This window comes from Stegostoma tigrinum, chromosome 11, assembly GCF_030684315.1.
Source record: "Stegostoma tigrinum isolate sSteTig4 chromosome 11, sSteTig4.hap1, whole genome shotgun sequence".
Classification (NCBI taxonomy): domain Eukaryota; kingdom Metazoa; phylum Chordata; class Chondrichthyes; order Orectolobiformes; family Stegostomatidae; genus Stegostoma; species Stegostoma tigrinum.
This window is the reverse complement of record NC_081364.1, coordinates 21,201,133-21,221,325: the sequence shown is the minus strand read 5'-3', so window position 1 is coordinate 21,221,325 and position 20,193 is coordinate 21,201,133. Positions and strand designations below refer to the sequence as shown.

Sequence of the window (20,193 nt, the reverse complement as noted above, 5' to 3'; positions counted from 1 at the left end):
TGGAAGAGTTTAGGCTCTAAAAATATTGAACTTGATATGGAGTCTGGAGGGTTGTAGGGTCCCCAAGTGGAAAATGAGGTGTTGTTCCAGCTTGTGCTGAGCTTTGCTGGAACATTTCAGCAAGCCTGAGACAGAGATGTTGGTCAGGGAACAGGCTGGTGTGTTAAAGTGAGAAATTCAGTCATGTTTAAATGAATGTATTACTTATTAAAATTAATTTTAATTAAAATTAACAACCAGTAGTTCAAAACATAGATTGTATAAACCCTAAACAGTGTGTGTCAATTTTGCTCCTGGTTTGCTTATTAGTCAGTCTTAAAACATGAAAACGTCGTGTCTTTCAGCTATTAACTGAAAAGTTCATATTTTCCTTTTTTGAAACAGGAGGTTTCAACAGGGATCATAAATTTATGTGCAAGAAATTAAAACTGATATTAGGAAGAATAATTTGCAACTTGTTTGGAAAATGTTTGAAAATCATCATCTCTGGAGTCCTTCCAAGGATTTATTTTTGTGCCCCCATAACTGATTTATGTGCCATACCTGAAGAAAAAAAAAGTAACTGACTCCACTCACACTGCAGATGGTATAATTTTATGTAGTTATTGTGCAGTTAACTTTTGATTTGATGTGGCAGCAATCCAAATTTATTTTAGTGCAAATGACCCAGTTTCCACCTGTAATGTACAGATTTCCAACCATCCTTCATGTTGTATTTTGCGTTGCTGTCTCTGTGGCCCCTTTGACCTATCGGCTCCTCTTCTTTTCCTTGAACCCTATTATTCATGCTCCCAAGTTACCAGCATCTTCGACTTAGGAAATTCTTCTGTTGGATCAACACTCCCCACCTGTAGAAGCCAGTTACCAATACTTGTACAAAGCCCTAATTCTGGAACTCTCAAGTCCTCTCCTGTTCACTATTGACGACAGCTGGTTGCGAGATTGAGAGCTCTACAGCACCGCAACTGACCTAACTGTACTGGTGTGGCACAAACTAAAGACATGGATTAGCAGACTCTTCAGACCAGGAGCCTGACTGACCATGGCTAACCCTGGTAGGATAATCAGATGATCGGTGTGACTGGCTATGGAGGTAGCCCTTAGCAGTCTGTAGTGCTACTTGGTGCATACCAATGATTCCTCCTCTTTGACTTTCATTCATGGCCAATTGCTTAAAGGCCATGCAGTGCGTTTGCTGTGTAAACTGTTAACATATGGTGCAGGTGTGACACTGACATAGCATGGTCCATATCCTCCACTGGCTTTTCAGCACTCGCCACATTGAAAAGGTGCCTGCTGCTCCCTCTGCATTTAAAAGGAATGCAAGATTAAGGCTTGCAGTCTGTAACTGAGCACCGAACCTCTGTGGACGAAGGGAGCAATAGTGAGTGATTACTAAGGAAAGTGGGGGTGATTTAACGACAACTAAAGAAAATGTTGATTTGTCAATTGATAACTATGTTAACAGGCTTTTGAACTTGATGTTATAAATTCTCTACCTCTTGCTTTCTTTCTTTGTTGATTCCTTTCTTGCTTTAGTAATAATTACAGAGGGGTACAGTGGGTATGTGACATAGACACAGGCCATTGGCACAACTCATCCATATCAATATTTTTTTTTCACCTGGAATCTCATTTCATCTTTCCTCATCTAAATTTATCATTGTAATTCTCCACTTCCTTCTGCGTCCAAAGATTGTCGAGCAGAAAAAGATCTATAAATTCACTCACTAACTGTTGGAGTGAGTTCCACTTTCTTACCATTGTGGGTAAAGAAGTTTCTTCGAAATTCCCTCTTGTATTTCTTGGCAACTATCTTAATTTGATGACTTCTAGTTTGACTTCCCTGAGAGTGGAAATATTTTCTGTACCTTGTACTCCTGAGTCACATTTTATTTGGATGATTGTTATTGATGTTTCTGGTGCATCAGGTTACAGTGTTGATTTCAGTTGCTCTGCAATATTTGTTTCAGCTGTGCAACCCGTTAAATAAATCAGATCACAGCCAAGTAAATCAATGGCAAATAGCACTTAACTACAGCTGGAACAAGACAGCAAAAATGTTTTAACAGTTAAACCATAGCTTTAACATTTGGGGAAAAAAAAGATCAAATTTTCTATCACTAGAGAGACAAACAAAACATCACCTTTGATTTTCACTTCAATGTAACAAGCTAGGATAATCCTCAGCACTTGCAAAAATTGTTGCACCTTTCTCTTGAATCTTCCAAAGTTACAATTTAGCATATCTTGTCTCTTCTTTTTAGAAAAATGTTTCTAACTTTTTTTGCATTGGATTTTCTCTGCCATTGTGATCATCCATTTCACCAACCTTTATATTAGACTCAAACGTGGGGCATTCATCCCTTAGTGTTAAGTTTCACATCTGCAAATTTCCAAGGTGCACCCTGTAATCTAAATTTCATTTCATTAAAACATATCCAAAACACAACGGTAAGTGAATCTTGGAGAAGATTGTCTTCCCCCAGTCTGAAAACAGCCACTCACCTCAAATGTTTTTTTTAAATCCCTTAACCAATTTTATATTGAAACAACCACCACCTGGGCTTCAAATTTTGCCAATAAGCCTAACATGTGGTAGGTTGCCAACAATTTGTTAAAACTCATACATGTTCAGTGTACTGTTCTTACCAATCCTTTGGTGCTTCTCTAAAGAACTCATTCAAGTTCATTAAATATGATTTACTCTTAAGAAGTCCACCTTTCTAGATATTTGTTACATCCAGACACACTGACATTAAATTATTTTATTCAGTCATGTATTTCCAATTCTCCCTTCTTTCAAACAAGAGGATAACATTTGCAATTCCCCAGTTCTTTGGCATCACTCCTGTTTCTTAGGATGTTTTGAAGATTGTGGCCAGCACTTTTGCAATTTCTAGTCTTACTTTCCTCAGCAATCCAGAATCTATCCTATCCGACAAGGTAAATGATCAATTTTAAAGTACTATCTTCCTTCCTAATATCCTCTTTTTTAAAAAAAAATTCATCCAATAGGTGGGCAATCTCCTTGTTCACTGTGGCTTTGATAATGTATTTTTTAAGAAAGTGTTGTATGGATTAGAGGTAGGCTTTGTCTAAACTAACTACATCAAACGGAGTACAAACAAATTTAGCTACTGTAACAAGCAGTGTTGATTAAGAGGTTCCAATAATAATAAAACAAAGTGCACCATTACAATTATCACTACATCACATTGTTGTATTTATTTAAAGTTAGTTCATGTACTGAGAAACAAATAATCTGAACCCAAATTTTATAACTGAATATGAGCCCAAAGTAATTTTCTTTCCCTATGGGTCTTCAGGAGTAATGCAATTACTACAGAAGCAACAGGAATGCTTAACATTTGAAAAATACACAATTCCTAGGCACATATATAACTGTATAACAAAACAAGAATTTCCAAAATGTACTTTAGCAGTTGTAAGTTGCTAGTTATCCAAACCATTTTGGCCCATTTGTGGGGAATTGCATTGCATAGTTTCAACGTTAAAGAAGGCATTTTCTGCAGAGGCTGTTTGAAAGTTACTGAAATAGAGTTACGAGCAACATGTTCATTCCTACAATATACCATTGTGAAAATATTAGTTTGTTAGTACCAGAGATATGAACTTAAAATTCATGGGACAAAGGATGTATACTGGAGTTAACACAATGCGAATACAAAAAGAGAGTCTATCGAAATAGTGTAGTGCAAGCATGTGATGACAACATAACTGCTGATGTGACAATTATATTGAATAAGAGTCCAATGCATTTTCTGTTCACATCACATTTACCAAAGAGAAACTTATTTTCAAAGTGGCAATGTTTGCATTTTGTAAAGTATATGTTGTGCAGGCCAGCTTAATTGTTAGTCATAAAAACAATCTGACATCTGAGCTAAAATTGAATAGAATGTATATGAAACCCAAAGCCTAAAGACTCCAATCTAAACACCGGTCCCAAATATCAGTGGTTGACTTGCAACCTCCACTCAAAAGTTTGAAACTGGACTACATGATCTTGAAGTCAAAATGCAAATTCCACAATGGTTTGTCAAATTAATTCCATCCAATGTAATGCAGCGAAATATGTAATTTGATTCACATGCATTTACCAAGCTCCCCAATGATCTGCATGCAGACATTGTATCCAAAGAAGTATTTTTCAACAGACCATGAGGTCTGAACCACTTTTGCGTGATTAAGATACAGTGAACATTAGCAGGGTAACATTTTCTGTAAAGAAGCCACAAAAGAACCTGGTGGCATCATTTAAAAGTCTACAGTCTCAGTTTAACTGTTAGAAATAGTGCCCACAAGAAAGGGGACAAAATGCCAAGACCTAATTGTTTTGGAAGAAAAAAATCTAAACAGTAGAATTGGTAGTTCAGTCTAAAATATTAGACAGCAATTTTTCATTCTGATGCTGCAAAGATCTAAGCTAATGCTACAGAGATTTAGGCATAATAATCTTTTCCATAATTTTGTTGCATAACCAGTGTGCAAAATGGGGACTTCAGAAAAGATGAAGATGATTGTGGAAACTTTGAAGCTTCAGATTTAATTTTTCTCTTGTTCTCAATGTATCTTGTTGTCATCTGCTCAATTATATATTTTTCTGATGCTTCAATCTCTGTTTGTATCCTTTGTGCCTCCAGCTCCCATAAAGCACCTAAAGCAGAAGATGCCTCCAAGGTCTCTACAAATGTTATTCCGATCAAGCTAGAAAGAACCATCATCATCAGCCTTAAAATGAATTCCCATCCCTCTCTGGGAGAATGCCTGGCTTCTGCTTAGTACAATAGCATGGAGGAGATCAAGTACTCAGAAGAATGAAAGGAAGAACTGACTGACTTCGCACTTCTACCTTTCCACCTGTAGCCTCCTTCACGCCTATGTTGTTATAATGTCCAACTGTAGATTATCCTTGCTAAGGTTTGAGGAAAATTAATCTATATACGACATCAAACAAAATGTAATTTTATGAAATAGCATTCAATCATCTTCAGTGATGTGTCAAAGTGTACAGTCAAACAACATTTTTAAATTTTCAAAATTAAATCCAGGTATGGATAATCCATTAGCAGTACAACATGGTCATAATGCAGCATTCATAAGAACTAAAATATCTGTACAGATCTTAGGACTCTGCTGTTGTCGGCAAAACGTGAATGTAAACGGTCTTCATGTTCAACGTTTTCATTGAAGCATCATTTGTAATTTCTGAAAAAAGATGTGTTTAGCGATATTTTAGAAAAAACACTATTATTGTATGTGAAAAATTACACATTCACACTTACAACCCCCCCACCAAGATTACAAGAGTGACTTATAATTGCAGATCGTGGAAACAATGACATTTGAAGTAAAATTGAATATGATATATATAAAGCCCAAAGCCTAAGACTCAGTTCCAAACAAACTTCCCAAATATCAGTGATTTACTTGCTACCCTCAATCCAAAGTGAAATACTGAAATATTTGAAACTGGACTACATAATCTCAGTCAAAATGCACAAATTTCACAACAGTTTATTAATTTAATCCCATCTAATATAATTCAGCAAAATATGTAGTTTGATTCACGTGCACTGATCAAACCCATACACAGTAAACTTGCAAATTTGTCTATTTTTGTATGTAGGAGCAAAGGCACGAGAAAATTAACCACACAGATGCACCTTAAGAAGCAAGTTTCCATGATAAGTGGATTCCATAATAAATATTCAGTATTGATTCAAATATTATTGCAATGGTATGCAAGTCTTTTAAAAATAGAGACTTGTAGGACAATGCCAACTGGAAATCTGGACAAAAGGACTCCTTGAAGAAAAGCAACGGAATTTTAAAGAAAGGTATGAAAAGAGTATCCTTATATAGTGGGCCTATTTACAGCTTCTTGCAAACTTCAGACCTTACTGATAAATTAGGTTACAAGTCTTGGAAACCAATACTGTCCTGTAAAATGTGTCAAATCTTTTGCACCTTTTCAATATTTTAGCAAAGAAGAATAGAACCGAGATACGTTTTCATTTTGCACCACAAGTTTGACCAATAAAAATTCAGGCATTATTTTATTTTGTAAGAGATTGAAGAATATTTCATGTCCTCTTTCATTTGCTCTCTATTTTTCAAATGACTTGAAATAAAAAACTTCACAGAAAATTGTGCAATATACTACCGCTGCTCATCCTGTCTCATGTTGTCATTGCACTATATTGTGGTCTTCACTGCTCAATACATAATAAAAACTGCTTACAAGCCAAATGGAACAAAATTAATACAAGAGACAAAATCTTTTCATACAAATTTTTATTCTTCTCTAAATTGTGTCTATCCTCACGAGAATCCTACAATAGACCATGACCTATTTTAAAGTTAAAAATGGTAGCACAGATGCAGCAGCCCATTTTATCGGCCTACCTAAACTGCATTCAAAAATTCATCTGCACAACACGGGTCAAGTATTAATTCAGAATGAGCACATGCTGTGAAAATGGAATTGTACTAGAATTAAAATTCAAAAAATGCACTTTGAAGCTAATGGTTTATACATGGCACTTTAGACAAAAGAAGAATTTGGAGTATTCTTAAGACATTGTGTGCATCAAGTTATTTTTGATACCACTGAGGTGGGATATTGCCAGTGCTAAACCATGAAGCGTATATTATTTTTTAACAGGGAGAGTTCATGGACATTAACCATCATGGTAGCTGGGTGAGGGAACTAATATGTTAAACAGGCATAAGATGAAGCTTCAGTCAGGAGGAGGTGCAAGCCTTCAACATGATTGTTGGGATACAGCAGAAAATAAATTTCCATTCTGCAGTTATTCCACTTTTTAACTGACCACATTAGCACAGAAACATTCAAGTTTCATGCCTTACTACAGCATCAATGGATCAAAAATTATTCCATTTGGGGAAATCAGAACATCAATGTTAGTACAATAAGTAACAAGACATCATAACAGAAACAGCAATACGCTTGTGGCATTGGTAATAAAAGTTGATAGATGTAAATTAGTAAACATTTCTGTTGAAATGTCATTTTGTTTAAATTATCGTTTATAACAATGTATCCAAATAATTATAAACAAACACTGAACACATTTAAAAATGATGTGCAACAATGTAACACAGGCCTCTATTATTTGGGAAATATTAAGAGTAATGGCACTCAACATCCTTTCGTTACAGGCTTTTAAATAATGTTTCAGCACATGCCAAACGTGAATATCTATACTCTTTTGCTCACTGGCTTGGCATTCTATTATTTAAACCATTTTAAGTGCTTACATAGTGTGGATCACTGCAAATTAAATCAGACTTAGAAAATTGCAAACTTAATTTGAATTTTTCAGAGTGCCATTTTGACACCACATGGGAAGGGGTATTCTAGAATCATCACTAATCATGTTTCTTCCATTGTAAAAATATATAGAAGTTTGCATCACATTTTCTCTTTTCCCATAGTCTGTGTAGAACCAATGGGTTACTTGTATTTTTGTTGTAAACCAACTAGGTTTGAAACTGAAGTCACCGTCAAAAGCTAAACAACTTCTGCATTTTTGTGGCTTGCTTCAAAAAACATTAATTATTCTGGACATTGAATTATTTAAGAACATATATTTGAAATGACTCATCATAACTAAGTTGCACGTTATTTGGATAAATGCTGCATACCAGAATTTTCTGTACTTTGGTGTATATGCAATAAACTCACTTTGATCTTTTACATTCTTGTCCTTACCATTTCTGTGCTTAAGGTCAAGCAAACAGTAGTTGCAAACAAACATGACAGCAAGTTTAAAATATTGAAAGTCAACACAGACTTACTTTTGTAATTAAGCATGCAATTAATAAAAACAGAGTCTTCATGAATATATTTAAGATATGATCCATTAAAGAAACAAAGATTCTGGAGCATGAACAATTGTCCAAGAATACTTTTTTCCTGTTGCTGTCACTGAATTTAATCTGTTTTTTTTTCAAATCACCTTCATCTGCCAGGAACAATTTTTGTATGGAAAACTGGGCTGTGGTTCAGAGTCAAGTGACAAATGCCATTAACAAAACAAAAGTAAGAGTTCCCAATACAACTTTGAGTTCAGTGCCGCAGTATTGATTTATAAATGAGGGTACCACACAACCTTGGCATTCAAGTAGCATTAATAGTTACTTATAGTGTCTCAAGAACGTTTAACAAAGCAAACAGCTGACGGAGATAGGAACACACATACATACAAAAAGTATGCAAAACATTTTCAGTACTCAGCAAGCATCACAAACCTAAAAAGGTTCTGAGTGGGAAAGGGGGAAGAATGTGTATTTTGAATATACCTCTGGTACATGTTCCAAGGAAAACTAGAGCTGTAGATATTAAAGTTGAAGTTATGCATGGACAAAATGAATTGTGACAATTTAAGGTTCTCTGTACTCCTGGTGTACTGAAGACTCAAAATTAAGTTGCTCCCTAGCTCTCCTAGCCAGTGCTTACATCAAGACATACCTTCTGCTTTGGTTTCACCTAGGCACAATCTTAGCTTCTTGCTTCTGAGGCCAAATACTTTGGCTGCCTCATGATAAAGACCAGCATACGTCAGCCCATTCTGACCGGTTGGGTTTTCCAGCAAAAGAGCTCCAACTGTACCTTTGAGACATTCTAAAATATAATAGCAGAACATGCAAGCAAAGTGAGTAACAACACCAGCAATTTTCAGTCCATAGCTATTTTTTGGAGTTGCTAAATTATGAATCATACCTCTCTTAGAGACACACTGGCAAAAAACAATCAACCCAACAGATAAGTAAGACTGCATATCATGTGGTGTTTAAATTGATCCTGCGTTAGATAAAATGCAAATTTTCATCTATTAATTTGCATTTTTATTTCAGATAATCAACGAAGCAGATCACCCACAAATTCTTCTGTGATCCAAGTTAAGCTTCTTGGAAAGAGAATAGAAATTCTGACCTTAGTCATTAAAAATAAACTGAGAAAATCACAGGATGACAAGACCGGCTTTATGAAAGGGAAATCCGGATGACAAACATATCGGGCTTTTTTGAAGATGTGACCAGGAGGGTAAGTAAAAGGGAACCAATAAATGCAGTTTACTTGAATCCACAAAAAAAAATTCAAAAGTGTGCTACACTAATATGCAATGTCAAGATTCATGCAGTTGGGGCAATATAGTGGCATGGATCGAGGAAGGGATAAGAGACAGAAAGCTAAGAGTAGGGATGATGGGACATTTTCATGCAAGTGGGCCGTAACAAGTAGAATGCCACAAGGATCAGTGCTGGAGTCCAAGATATTTGCAAACTATATTTATAACTTGAATCAACAGTTAGAGTAATGCATTTAATTTTGCTAATGATATAAAGTTAGTTATGAACTTAGTGTGAGGAGCACAAAAAGAGGCTGAAAAGAGATATCAACTGGGTCAGCAAATGGGCAAAGAGGTGGCAGATGGAATACAATATGGAACACAGTGTGAAGTTATTCATTTTGATAGTAAGAACAGATTAGCAGAATATTTAAAATGTGTAAAACATCTAAATGTTGATGGTCAGGCAGACTTGTTTGCACTTCATGTGGAACTCAAAGTCAGCAAGCAGGTGTGGTGAGCAATTAGGAAAGCTATTAACACATTTTATTACTTTACAAGGGAACTGGAGTACAAGACGATGCTTAAGGCTTTGGTGAGACCATGTGTAGATAACTAAGCATAGTCTTCGTCTCTTTTTGTATGAAATTATAATGTTGCATGGGAGGCAAAAGTCCATTACATTGATGCCTGGACTGAGAGCTGTCCTATAATAGGAGGCTGACTAACTTGGGTCTTGATTTTCTGGAACAAAAATTGAAAGCGCTGAAGAAATTTAGCAGTTCTGGCAGTATCTATGGAGAGAAAAACTGAGTTAACGTTTTAAGTCCAGTGAATTCTGACAAATACTTTTGGGGGGAAAATATTTTATGTGAAGTGCAAATGTGCCCAAATTCAAAATCAGAAAAGTTGAAAAGGAAACAGAATCAGTTTATGAGATAACAAATGTCAGCAGATCAAACAAAAGATAACATTTTTCACCTATTATTTCTGTGACAGGAACAGTGCAATGATTTGATAAACAAATTAGTTTATTGGATTTGACTCAAATTAAAGAATAGATTTGTTAACTCATGTAATATGTTCAGATGAAGTTTTGTTTCAATATTTTAAACTTCTATAGCAGAATCACTGCTTGTACTCCAATACCTTATCTCTTGTGGGGAAAAAAAGTAAAGAATTGTTGTAAAGTAATTAATTGATTGTACCAATCATATATGTTTCGATATCCCATAGATTTGGCTTTAAATCAAGCTCAAGTGTAGTATAGGTAACATTTTATATTTAACAGAATCAGTTCTCTTGCTTTTAATCTCATCCACCATTAATAGACCAAAAATGTTATGAAGTTTAAATTTATGGCAAATGTTTTGTCATCTAACACAGTCTTATAAATTTCTCTGTAAAGACAATTAGCAAAACATCCTTTGGGAAGGTTTTCACAGTTAAGCGATCTCTGCTTCGTTCCAACAGTTATGAAACAGGACTTAACCGTGTTTGGAAAATTAACAGCCACAGTTACGGAAACCATACGCTGGTGTCAGAGTTTAGTTCCACTCAGTTAACTAGGGAAAGCTACATGATACGTGCCTGATACGTGCCTCATTAGGGATGTGATTCAAGTCAAAAATCTGTAACACTTTCATGTTCGGTCCTGTTAAAATTGAAATGTAAACCATGTGCAAAAGACCGTAATGTAGCATGCCGTTATTGCAACAGGGTGGGGTATGAAAACAGGAAAGTCTTGCTACAATTTTACAGGGTGCAGGTGAGATCACACCTACAGGACCATCTGCATTTTGGTCTTTCATAGGGAGGGATATACCCACATAGGAAACTGTGCAGAAATAGCTGATTCCTGAAATGAAGTGGTTTTCTTAAGAAGAAAGTTTGATAGAAGTAGGTCTTTAACCATTGGAGTTTAGCAAAATGGGAGATAAGCTTATTGAAATATACAAGATTCTGAGGCAGTTTGACAGGATAAATCCTTCAAGTATGTTTTCTCCAGGGGGTGATCTCAGACTCAGGGCAGTTTGAAAATAAAGAGACAACTTTTCAAGATAGAGAAGCAATGTCTCTTCATCACTAAGTCATTAAACTTGGCAAATCTCTATCCCAGAGATCAGTAGAGACTCAGCTGCTGAAAATATTTAAAGTTGACAGATTTTTGATTGAGAAGGGAGTAAATGGTTATGAAGGACAAGGCAGGCAGGGAAGTAGTAAAGGTCACAACCAGCTTAGCCAACATTTTACCGAATGTTGGAGCAGGCTTGATGGGCCAAATAGTCTAATCTTGTGCCATGTTTCTAATGATCTTATGATAGAACTGGAAACTGTATTTTTCATTAAACACACAAATTATACTATTGTCCTGGGCTTTAGAAAGTTTGGCGCAAGAGATCACCTTGTGGGTAGTGTAACTCAAAGAACGGCTGTAAGATATAGAATCGAGTGAGTTCACTTTGACAATCAGTGTAAGTTCTGAGGAAGGGTCACCAGACCTGAAACATGAACTCTGACTTTTCCTTGACCGATGCTACCAGACCTGCTGAACTTTTCCAGCAACTTCTGCTTTTGATCAGTATCTACGCCAAACTATATAAAAAGGCATTCAACACCAAAACTATGGTTTTAAATATGACATTTTTGGAAATGGTAAGCAAGTGTCCATATACATTGTACACTTCAATGCTGCCAGGATAACGATGGATCTCCAAGAACTGCTCAATAAACAAGCGAACACTATAGCAAACTAGCATAAAGCTGAGATATCCCATAGTTTCCAGAACAGTAGATTACTTTAAAGTTAATTTCTACATCATATTTTCAAAGATGACAGCAGAAACAGTTTAAATAGGTGATCTAGGCTAATAACATGACTGCAATTTATTTAATGACATCTTACAAAAGTTGGCTAAAGCAATGTGAAACAAACAGGTCTCTCATAAAAGGTTACAAAAAGTGGCAATATTCTGATAATAAGTGTCAATAACTCTCCAACACAACTCCTCCTCTCCTCGTCCCACCCCAACAATAAACGTAATATACAGTTAACCACTAATAAACTGAATGGTTTAGAGGTATCATCTAATGAAATACAAACCAGTGATCTCGTGATGTGGCTCAAATGAAATCAGAGTCATTGCAAACCATCAACAGAATGGAATTCAAATAAAGCCTATACTAATTTGCAGATGCCCATTTTAAAAATATATAAATATATTTAAAGATGTTCAGAAATGAATAGTTCAAAATAATTTATGATGACCTTCTTAATCTGCTAAAGAAGAGGCAATGAATACTGTGACATTATTTAAAGAAAATTTGCAGCATAGGACCTGACCATTGTTGTGCATTCAACAACAGTTCATTAGTCTGAACAGATGGGTCTGTAGATTAGTCTCACATTGCGCAAACAATACTTGAGATCAAGACATTAAATGCTGACTAAATTCAGCGGGTCCGGCAACAGCTTTGGAGAGAGAAAAACAGAATAAGCACTTCATTGTCAATATGACTTGTAATTGGTTTAAAATGTTAACTCTATTTAACTCTCTCACAAATGCTGCCGGACCTACCGAGTTTCTGCAGCACTATTTAAGTTTTCAGCATCACAGTATTTTGCTTTGGTTTTGAGTAATGAATATTTGAGGACTGTGCCATTATAAAGAAATATTCTACAGCTTATTCCTAAATATGAGTGACCAAGAAGCTAAAACTACTCTAATTACTAATTGTCAGAGCTCCAGATATGGATGTACTGCAATCTTTCTAACTATTTCAGCAACGCAATTTTTTTTAAACAAAAGGCCATACGAAAGGGACGCAAACTAAGTGAATAAGTACTATGAGTTCAACTCTAAGGTTAAGAATGCTTATTGAAAAGCTTTTAAGTAGGGATGCATGAACACTAGACATTCAGGTGGTGACAGGAAATAGCATGGGCTTCAAATTGGGAATGTTGATCATTGCGTCCAAATTCTTGATATCTGTGACTTCTACATGAAGTTCTGGATCCAGAAAAATTTAAAATGGCAAGTTTATTATTGATATATTTCAAAAAAAAAATCAGATCATGATGTAACTTCAATTGTGCAGATATCCTCACACTCAAACAGCTGATTTTTTCCTCATTATTTACACCAACAAAACTGTTGATTTCTATGCAAATTTTTCAAATCATTACCAAATATAATTTTCATGCTTTAACCAACAACATGAGGGGCGGGGGGCAACATAACCAAAAGTTAAGGTTGAAATTGAGCTTTTTATTGTGTACTCAAGTGGACATTCACTATATGAATAGCAATGTAAAGGGGAACAATACTTTTGTTATTTGAGACAACAGTGCTGATTCAATGGCAATTAGACTGACTTGTAGAGGCTTTGCCATGCAAAATGCACCAAGTCAACTGAATTTGAATTTCTTCCTTGTAATGGTAAAATTGTGTATTCCACCTTATGCCACTTTCATGTTCTAATTAATAAAACTAGATCAAAATTCTGTATAAAGTAGGGTTTGGCAATAAATGCTGGTGAAGCCACATCCCACGTATGAATGAAAAGAAATAAATAGTGAAAACTTACAGAATTGGAGAGATTCTTTACTTGCAAATTTAACCACATCAACAGGTATGATATGAACATGGAACAGACATTCAATGCAAACCAAGTTATAGCAAGTCTACTTCATACTAAATTATAATTTTAGATAACATAATAAGAGAAATAATGGATACTGATCTCGCCTAGGAATTCAACAGATCTGGTAGGAACTAAAGCTAAAGCTCAACCTATCAGGAACAGTCATTTTGGACTCGAAATGACGACTTTGTTTGTCTTTCTATGATTTTGGAAGATCTGCTGAGTTTCTCCAGAATCTTTTATTTCAGGTTGCCATTCCTTGTTTTGTTAGCCAGCTATCCATTGAAAACTAAAAAAGTGTTGTATATGATATTGAGTACATGATATAGAATTAGACTGCACCTTAAGAGTCACGACACAATCAGTTGTTAAGAATTGTTATCTGGGTGTGATATAATACAATACCCAATCTTGGAACAACTACAAGACAGCACATTCAATAGAGCTAAGTAAATAGCGACACACAAACCTACTAGATCTCAAGTGTACCTTGAATTGTAATTGCAAGTAAAGTTGCCATAGTTCCAAGAGGACCACAGGGCTACTCATTAGAGAGTTGGTCGTTTAATCTAGGGTCACCACACCTTAGGCAGGGAAAAGTTAAAGAGAGTCCTTTATTGTAAACTTAGAATGGAAATCATTGTTACATGCAAACTTGTGGGAACACTAAAGATTCCTAGCAAAATCCTGGGAAAACTCAAAATATTTTTGGGGGTGTACTATAGAAAATAAAAGGAACTTTTTTTTGAAAAGAGCCATTTTTATGTTGTGAATGTTATGTGCTGAACTGTGTATAATTCTAATTTAGTCTCTAAATTAATAGAGATCAGTTGTGATATAAAGCACTTTTTGTTTATAAAAGTGAAGAATACTTTTCTTAAATATGGTTAGATACAATAACAATTGACCATTGATGCCAATTGTATTTACCTCATGCTTCAAAATCAGAATGATGCAAAAATATTGACCAACTGTCTACTGGTTTACAAATTCAGTAGTGTACTCTTTTTAATTTAAGTCATCTCACACACCATAAACAATCCATTTAGTTGCTTCACAACCATTTAATTTTGTATGCAAAGAAACATTTTTAAAATAAATTCATATAATGGACTTGAAAGTTTATGCCACATAAGTCATTTCAACATGATGAAAAATATTACAAAGGTTCATTTGTTGCAACATTCAACTTGACCGTAAAACTTCTCACAAATCTTCAAATAGATAACCTTAGAGAAACAAATTATGACAAAGATTCACAGGAGAAGTTCCAGACACAAGGGATTTTGGTTATGTGGATAGATTGGGGAATCCTGGGTTGATCTCCTTTCACAGGGAGAGAGGGGAGGAGGGGGAGGAGGGGGAGGGAGCGGGGGGGGGGGGGGGGGGGAGCGAGAGAGCGATTTGTTAGAGGTATTCAAAACCATGAGCAGTCTAGAAAAAGTAGATAAAGAGGAAGTTGTTCCTAATGGCAGGAAAATTAAGAACCAGACAATATTAGCAGGTCTGGTAGACGAGAAACAGAGTTTTAACGTTTCAAGTTTGTTATTACCCTTCTTCAGATCGGTCAGACCCTAGTTTCTCCAGCATTTTGCGCTTGTTTCAAATTTCCAGCAGTACTTAACTTTGCCTTTATTGAACACAAGTTTAAGTTCATTGGCAAAAGAATCAAAGGAGGCACGAGGAAAAACTTTGTTTAATACAGTAAGGATGCAAATACACGACCAGCGAGGGTGAGGCTTATATGTATAATCATGAAGTGTGAAAGATATTTGGATATATAAAGATTTTTAAAAATGCAGTGCTGAGGGGAATGGCTGGTGAAGTGGAACTACCTAAACTGCTCCTATAGAGTCAGTACAACCTTGATCAGCTGAATAACATCTACTTGTGTCATCATTCTGTGATTGCTATCATGATTCGACAAACTCATTTTCTTCTGCACAATAGAACTATCAAAAGCACAAACAAAATCTAAATGGAAAATATCAGCTGTATCTGCCATTTAAATAACATATCCCGAAGAGTCTTGATCTTGTTAAAATTTAACTGAAAGCACATATATCGAAATATTCTATCCCAAAACAGAGTAGCTTCATGTTTCAAAAACACCCACATCCTTCTATTTGCTGTTGCAGAATTCTATTTTGAGAACCCAGCTCACTGTAACAACGCTTACAAAATTTCATGTGGATAGATTCTGTTAATTTAAACTATTTTTCAATTTTCTGTTCTCATCCTCAGGTCTCCTATGTGACCCCCAAACCATATGGTAGGCAAGTATCCACTGAGGCCTCCACTTACAAATTCATTCTGAGCAGAATTACAGACGGATTTTGGAATCTTTTCTCTATTTTGGTCATTATCCAGAGCTAACAGAGCTCTGTGAGCATGAAATAATAGGATGTTCACATGCTACGACCTGAAGGATAGCCTTTTCCCCTCCACCCCCACCACCAAAAGAAAAAGGCCTGCTAACTTCCACTGGACTGCCATGCCAACTTTTTTTCTGGATGAGCCATGTAATATTGAAATCAATTTTCCAGTAAAGCAAGTGAGTTGCTGATTTCATCACGCACACTGTCTTTGGTGACTGAATCAGGAGTGGGCAGGATGGTAATGGACTAGTCACTTGATGGTTTACAGATAAGCCCCACCTCTGTTAAAAACATTTTGAGAGATGTGTTGTCATTGACAATTGCGGATGTTTTGTTAGAGAAGAATCTCAAGAATACAGAATAAAACATGCTTTAACTTCTTAAATAAGAGGTTTTCTCACAAGAACTGTGGGTGAAATCTCACATGGGTCTCAATAACTTGTGGAAGAATCGGACAGGAAGTTCGGCAATGCCCATCTCTTTGGTGGGGGCAGCAGGTTCTATGTTTTATGTTTTACATGAGCAGTGTGATAAATTTCTCACTAGGCAGTGGCAAATTACCAAATAAGGATATTACTGCTTGTTAAATGTCTTGTTGACAGCACAGCTTGCCTCAGCTTTAACACTCATCGTAATATTCAGCCTTTATCTTAAACTAGAAAAACTAGACTCTGGGAAACTCAACATGGAAACCAAAGTGTGTATCTGGCAAATTCAGTTTACTAGTTTCTCTGAATAACTTTTAGCTACAATCAAACAGTGTCCCAGGGATTGCTTTATGAACACAGCCTGTACGTACCCTCATACCAACCCACCGCAGCCATCTTGACACCTCTCCGATTCATGGTAGATCGATCATGAAGCACAGACTTGCATCACAGCACACATCAGCAACTGTCAGGCTGCTGCATGAAAGCTTTGGAAGCAAGGACAAGCAGACTGCTTATCAGTGATCTGTCCGGGGGTGGGGACATTATGATGAACAGTACACAGATGTACAAACACACCACAAAATCATTCAACCAAATGGCCATGACAGAAATTGGTCAAGTCAGGAGGGGGTGAAGGTCAGTCAGGGAGTCCTGGTAATAGCAGTCATGGACACAATCCACACACTGACCAGGGGCTACACCAGAGTCAGTCAGTCATCTGCTTGGGATGCTCAAAGTCAATGAAACTGTCTGATTATGGTTCAGAGACGGAGTAGCAGTCGGTCCTACAGGGTGAGCACCAGCAGGTAGGGGAATCCTGTACCATTAGCTGCAACAGTGTCATGTAAGTTGAAAGCATGGAACCAGGCCCTTCAGGCCAACCTGCCCTTGCGATGATCAGGGACAGGTCAAGTTATGCCCTAGTTCCACACAACAACAATCAGCCAGAGGTGTGGGATGAATACAGTCCTGGGTACTGGCTGGGGGGGTAGGAGGGGAAGATGGGGTAATGGTGATGCAGGGTCAGAAGGGAAATTGCGTCAGAATGTGTAGCAGTCAACAAAATTAGCGAAGCTGAAGATGGAGGGAACTTCGAAGTTAGTGGGGCTGGGACTGTATGCCAGACAGTATTAAACACCATGCTAGGCTAGTGGGGTTGAGTTAGTGGCAGGAACCATCTCTATGGTCTCCACAAGGGATGGGGCTTCGTGAAGGTATGATGCCAGGATTCAGGGCCAGGGAGGACACTTATAGGCAAGGTTCAATGTGGTGTGTCTCAACATGGCAGGGCATGGAGATTGAGGGGAGGTGGGGGGTGCCATGATGGTGGTGGTGGTGGTACGTGGTGACAAAGCAGGGCCCAGTGCAGACTGTCCACTGTAAAGTGAATTCACTTTCCATTCTCTAGATGTGAAGAACTACTAGAAATTGACGGGAACAATACCCAGGGTGGGTGGGCTAAGCATCAGTTTGATCGTCAAAAGTGTGGACTCATGTTGGCTAGTCAATAATGACATTGTAGCAACAAATGCACAAAGCAGCTAGTTACCTCATCCCACCTCCTTGACCTGTCCGTCTTCCCTGGACTGACCTATCCCCTCCCTACCTATACTCTCCTCTCCACCTGTCTTCTTTTCTCTCCATCTTCGTCCGCCTCCCCCTCTCTCCCTATTTATTCCAGAACCCTCACCCCATCCCCCTCTCTGATGAAGGGTCTCGGCCCGAAACGTCAGCTTTTGTGCTCCTGAGATGCTGCTGGGCCTGCTGTGTTCATCCAGCCTCACATTTTATTATCTTAGTTACACAGCGTAGCTACATTTAAATTGAAAATAGGCCCGAAACGTCAGCTTTTGTGCTCCTAAGATGCTGCTTGGCCTGCTGTGTTCATCCAGCTCCACACTTTGTTATCTCAATTCATCACCCATTTGCTGTGCCTGCAGAGTGAGGGTGCTTAGGGTCAGATGCTGATAAGAAGCAAATTGTCAAATGTTTCAGTGTTTGTAAATTGAACATGGGTATCTCAATTATACCGAAGTAAGCAGTAATAATGTTACAAATAACCAAAGCTGCCTGACAGCAAACAAAACTTTCAAGAGTCCTGTAGGAGTCATGTATCCACTTCCTCATCATCAAGCAAGTGTCATGATAGATTACTGCATTCAGTACAGACTTTGTTATCTAATTGCAGCATGTCTCAATATAGCAAGTGAATTCAGATCTCAGCTACAGGATATACTCCTGATAAAGACAGCTCTGTTCCCAATTTAGCTCCATTTCACAAAGGGAGACAGACTCTCTTGCTGGTAGCATGTTGCTCACCTCCACAGTAAGAGGAAGGTGGTTGCTGGAGGACCAGGGCTGATGGCAAGGAATGCCAATCTCTCAGCACATAACCAGTGAGTGGCGACTTGTTCAAGGAACAGCATATGGTAGGATGGGGTGGAAATCAGCTGTGACAGACACCCTAGGTGTGGGCTTAGTTTAGTGAGATACAAGAGAATTTTTTGTGGCTCATGGCAAAAACCTGCAGAACACGTGTGCAACTTGGCCCTACCCAAAAAACATGAGGAACAGCCCTGTACAGTGGTTGCAATATAAATTGTATTTCAGAGCCTGAGACAACAAACCAAAACCTAAGCTAATTATTGTACCTAGTTCACAAAGTATTAGCATTTGACACAAAATCAGAAGTCTCTAATTTATGGCACTTCAATGGGAATACTAAAGCTCATCTCAGAATTATTCATCATTTCTGAATAATAGAATTTAGCTTCAGTCCATACGTTATTCTCTTCCCACAGCAGTTTAATGTGAAACAACAGTTCTTCATTAGTAATTGCATCTATATCCAGAACTCCATTAGGGACTCCATCATACTATACATATTGCTCCAGGCAATCTCCATCATATTTTTAACCTACTTATTTTTCTTAAAATCTATGAATAAATTACTCTTCTTGCAAGTGTTACTGAGCGTCGATGGATTATTCCTAAAGTCTGTACTTGATGACTTACACAAAATGCATGGTACAATACAGCAGATACCACATATGCATTCAAGTACAGCAGCCTTAGAAATTATTCACCCTTCACAATCTTGAAATCTGTCTTAGATCATGCTCAGTTTTCTGTTTCCAACTTAAAAAAAGTACCAACTTGCTCAATCGTTTGTGATAATTCAGAACATCTGACTAGAAAGGAACATTGTTTATTGTTGAAAACAAAAATAGAGCCACTTTCATGGCGTACAAATGCTAGTCCCGACCAGGGTCTGCTTTATTTTTTAAGCTGCATCTGCTTTATTGATATTTTCTAATCAACCTGTTTTAGAGATTCTCTTGAGTTGGTGGGACTGGAACATAGATCTCCTGGCTCAGAGGTAGAGATGCTACCACTATGTCACAAGAACCGTGAGTCTGCATTTTTCTTTTACATTCAGTGATTACACACCTCTGGAGCAGGTGGGACTTGAACCCAGGCCTCAAAAGCCCAAAAGGTTAGGACACTACCACTGTGCCACAAGAACCTTGTGTGTCTACTTTATCATATATTCTAATCGATCTGTTTAGAAGTGTTGCTACTCACCTCTGGAACCAGATAGGACTTGAATTCAAACCT

At 37.2% G+C, this 20,193-nt stretch overlaps 1 protein-coding gene across 3 annotated transcripts in view; it reads right to left on the bottom strand.

Annotated features, from left to right (window-relative positions):
• Positions 1 to 3,202: 3,202 nt before the first annotated feature.
• iars1 (isoleucyl-tRNA synthetase 1) overlaps positions 3,203 to 20,193 on the bottom strand; it is a 183,617-nt gene continuing 166,626 nt past the window's right edge. For all 3 annotated transcript variants that reach the window (XM_059649825.1, XM_059649823.1, XM_059649826.1), the window contains 2 exons: positions 8,522 to 8,674; positions 3,203 to 5,232 (listed from right to left, as the gene is read on the bottom strand). In XM_059649825.1, coding sequence (XP_059505808.1) covers positions 5,150 to 5,232; positions 8,522 to 8,674 — 236 coding nt within the window. In that variant the 3' untranslated portion in view covers positions 3,203 to 5,149. The remainder of the gene's footprint in view (positions 5,233 to 8,521; positions 8,675 to 20,193) is intronic.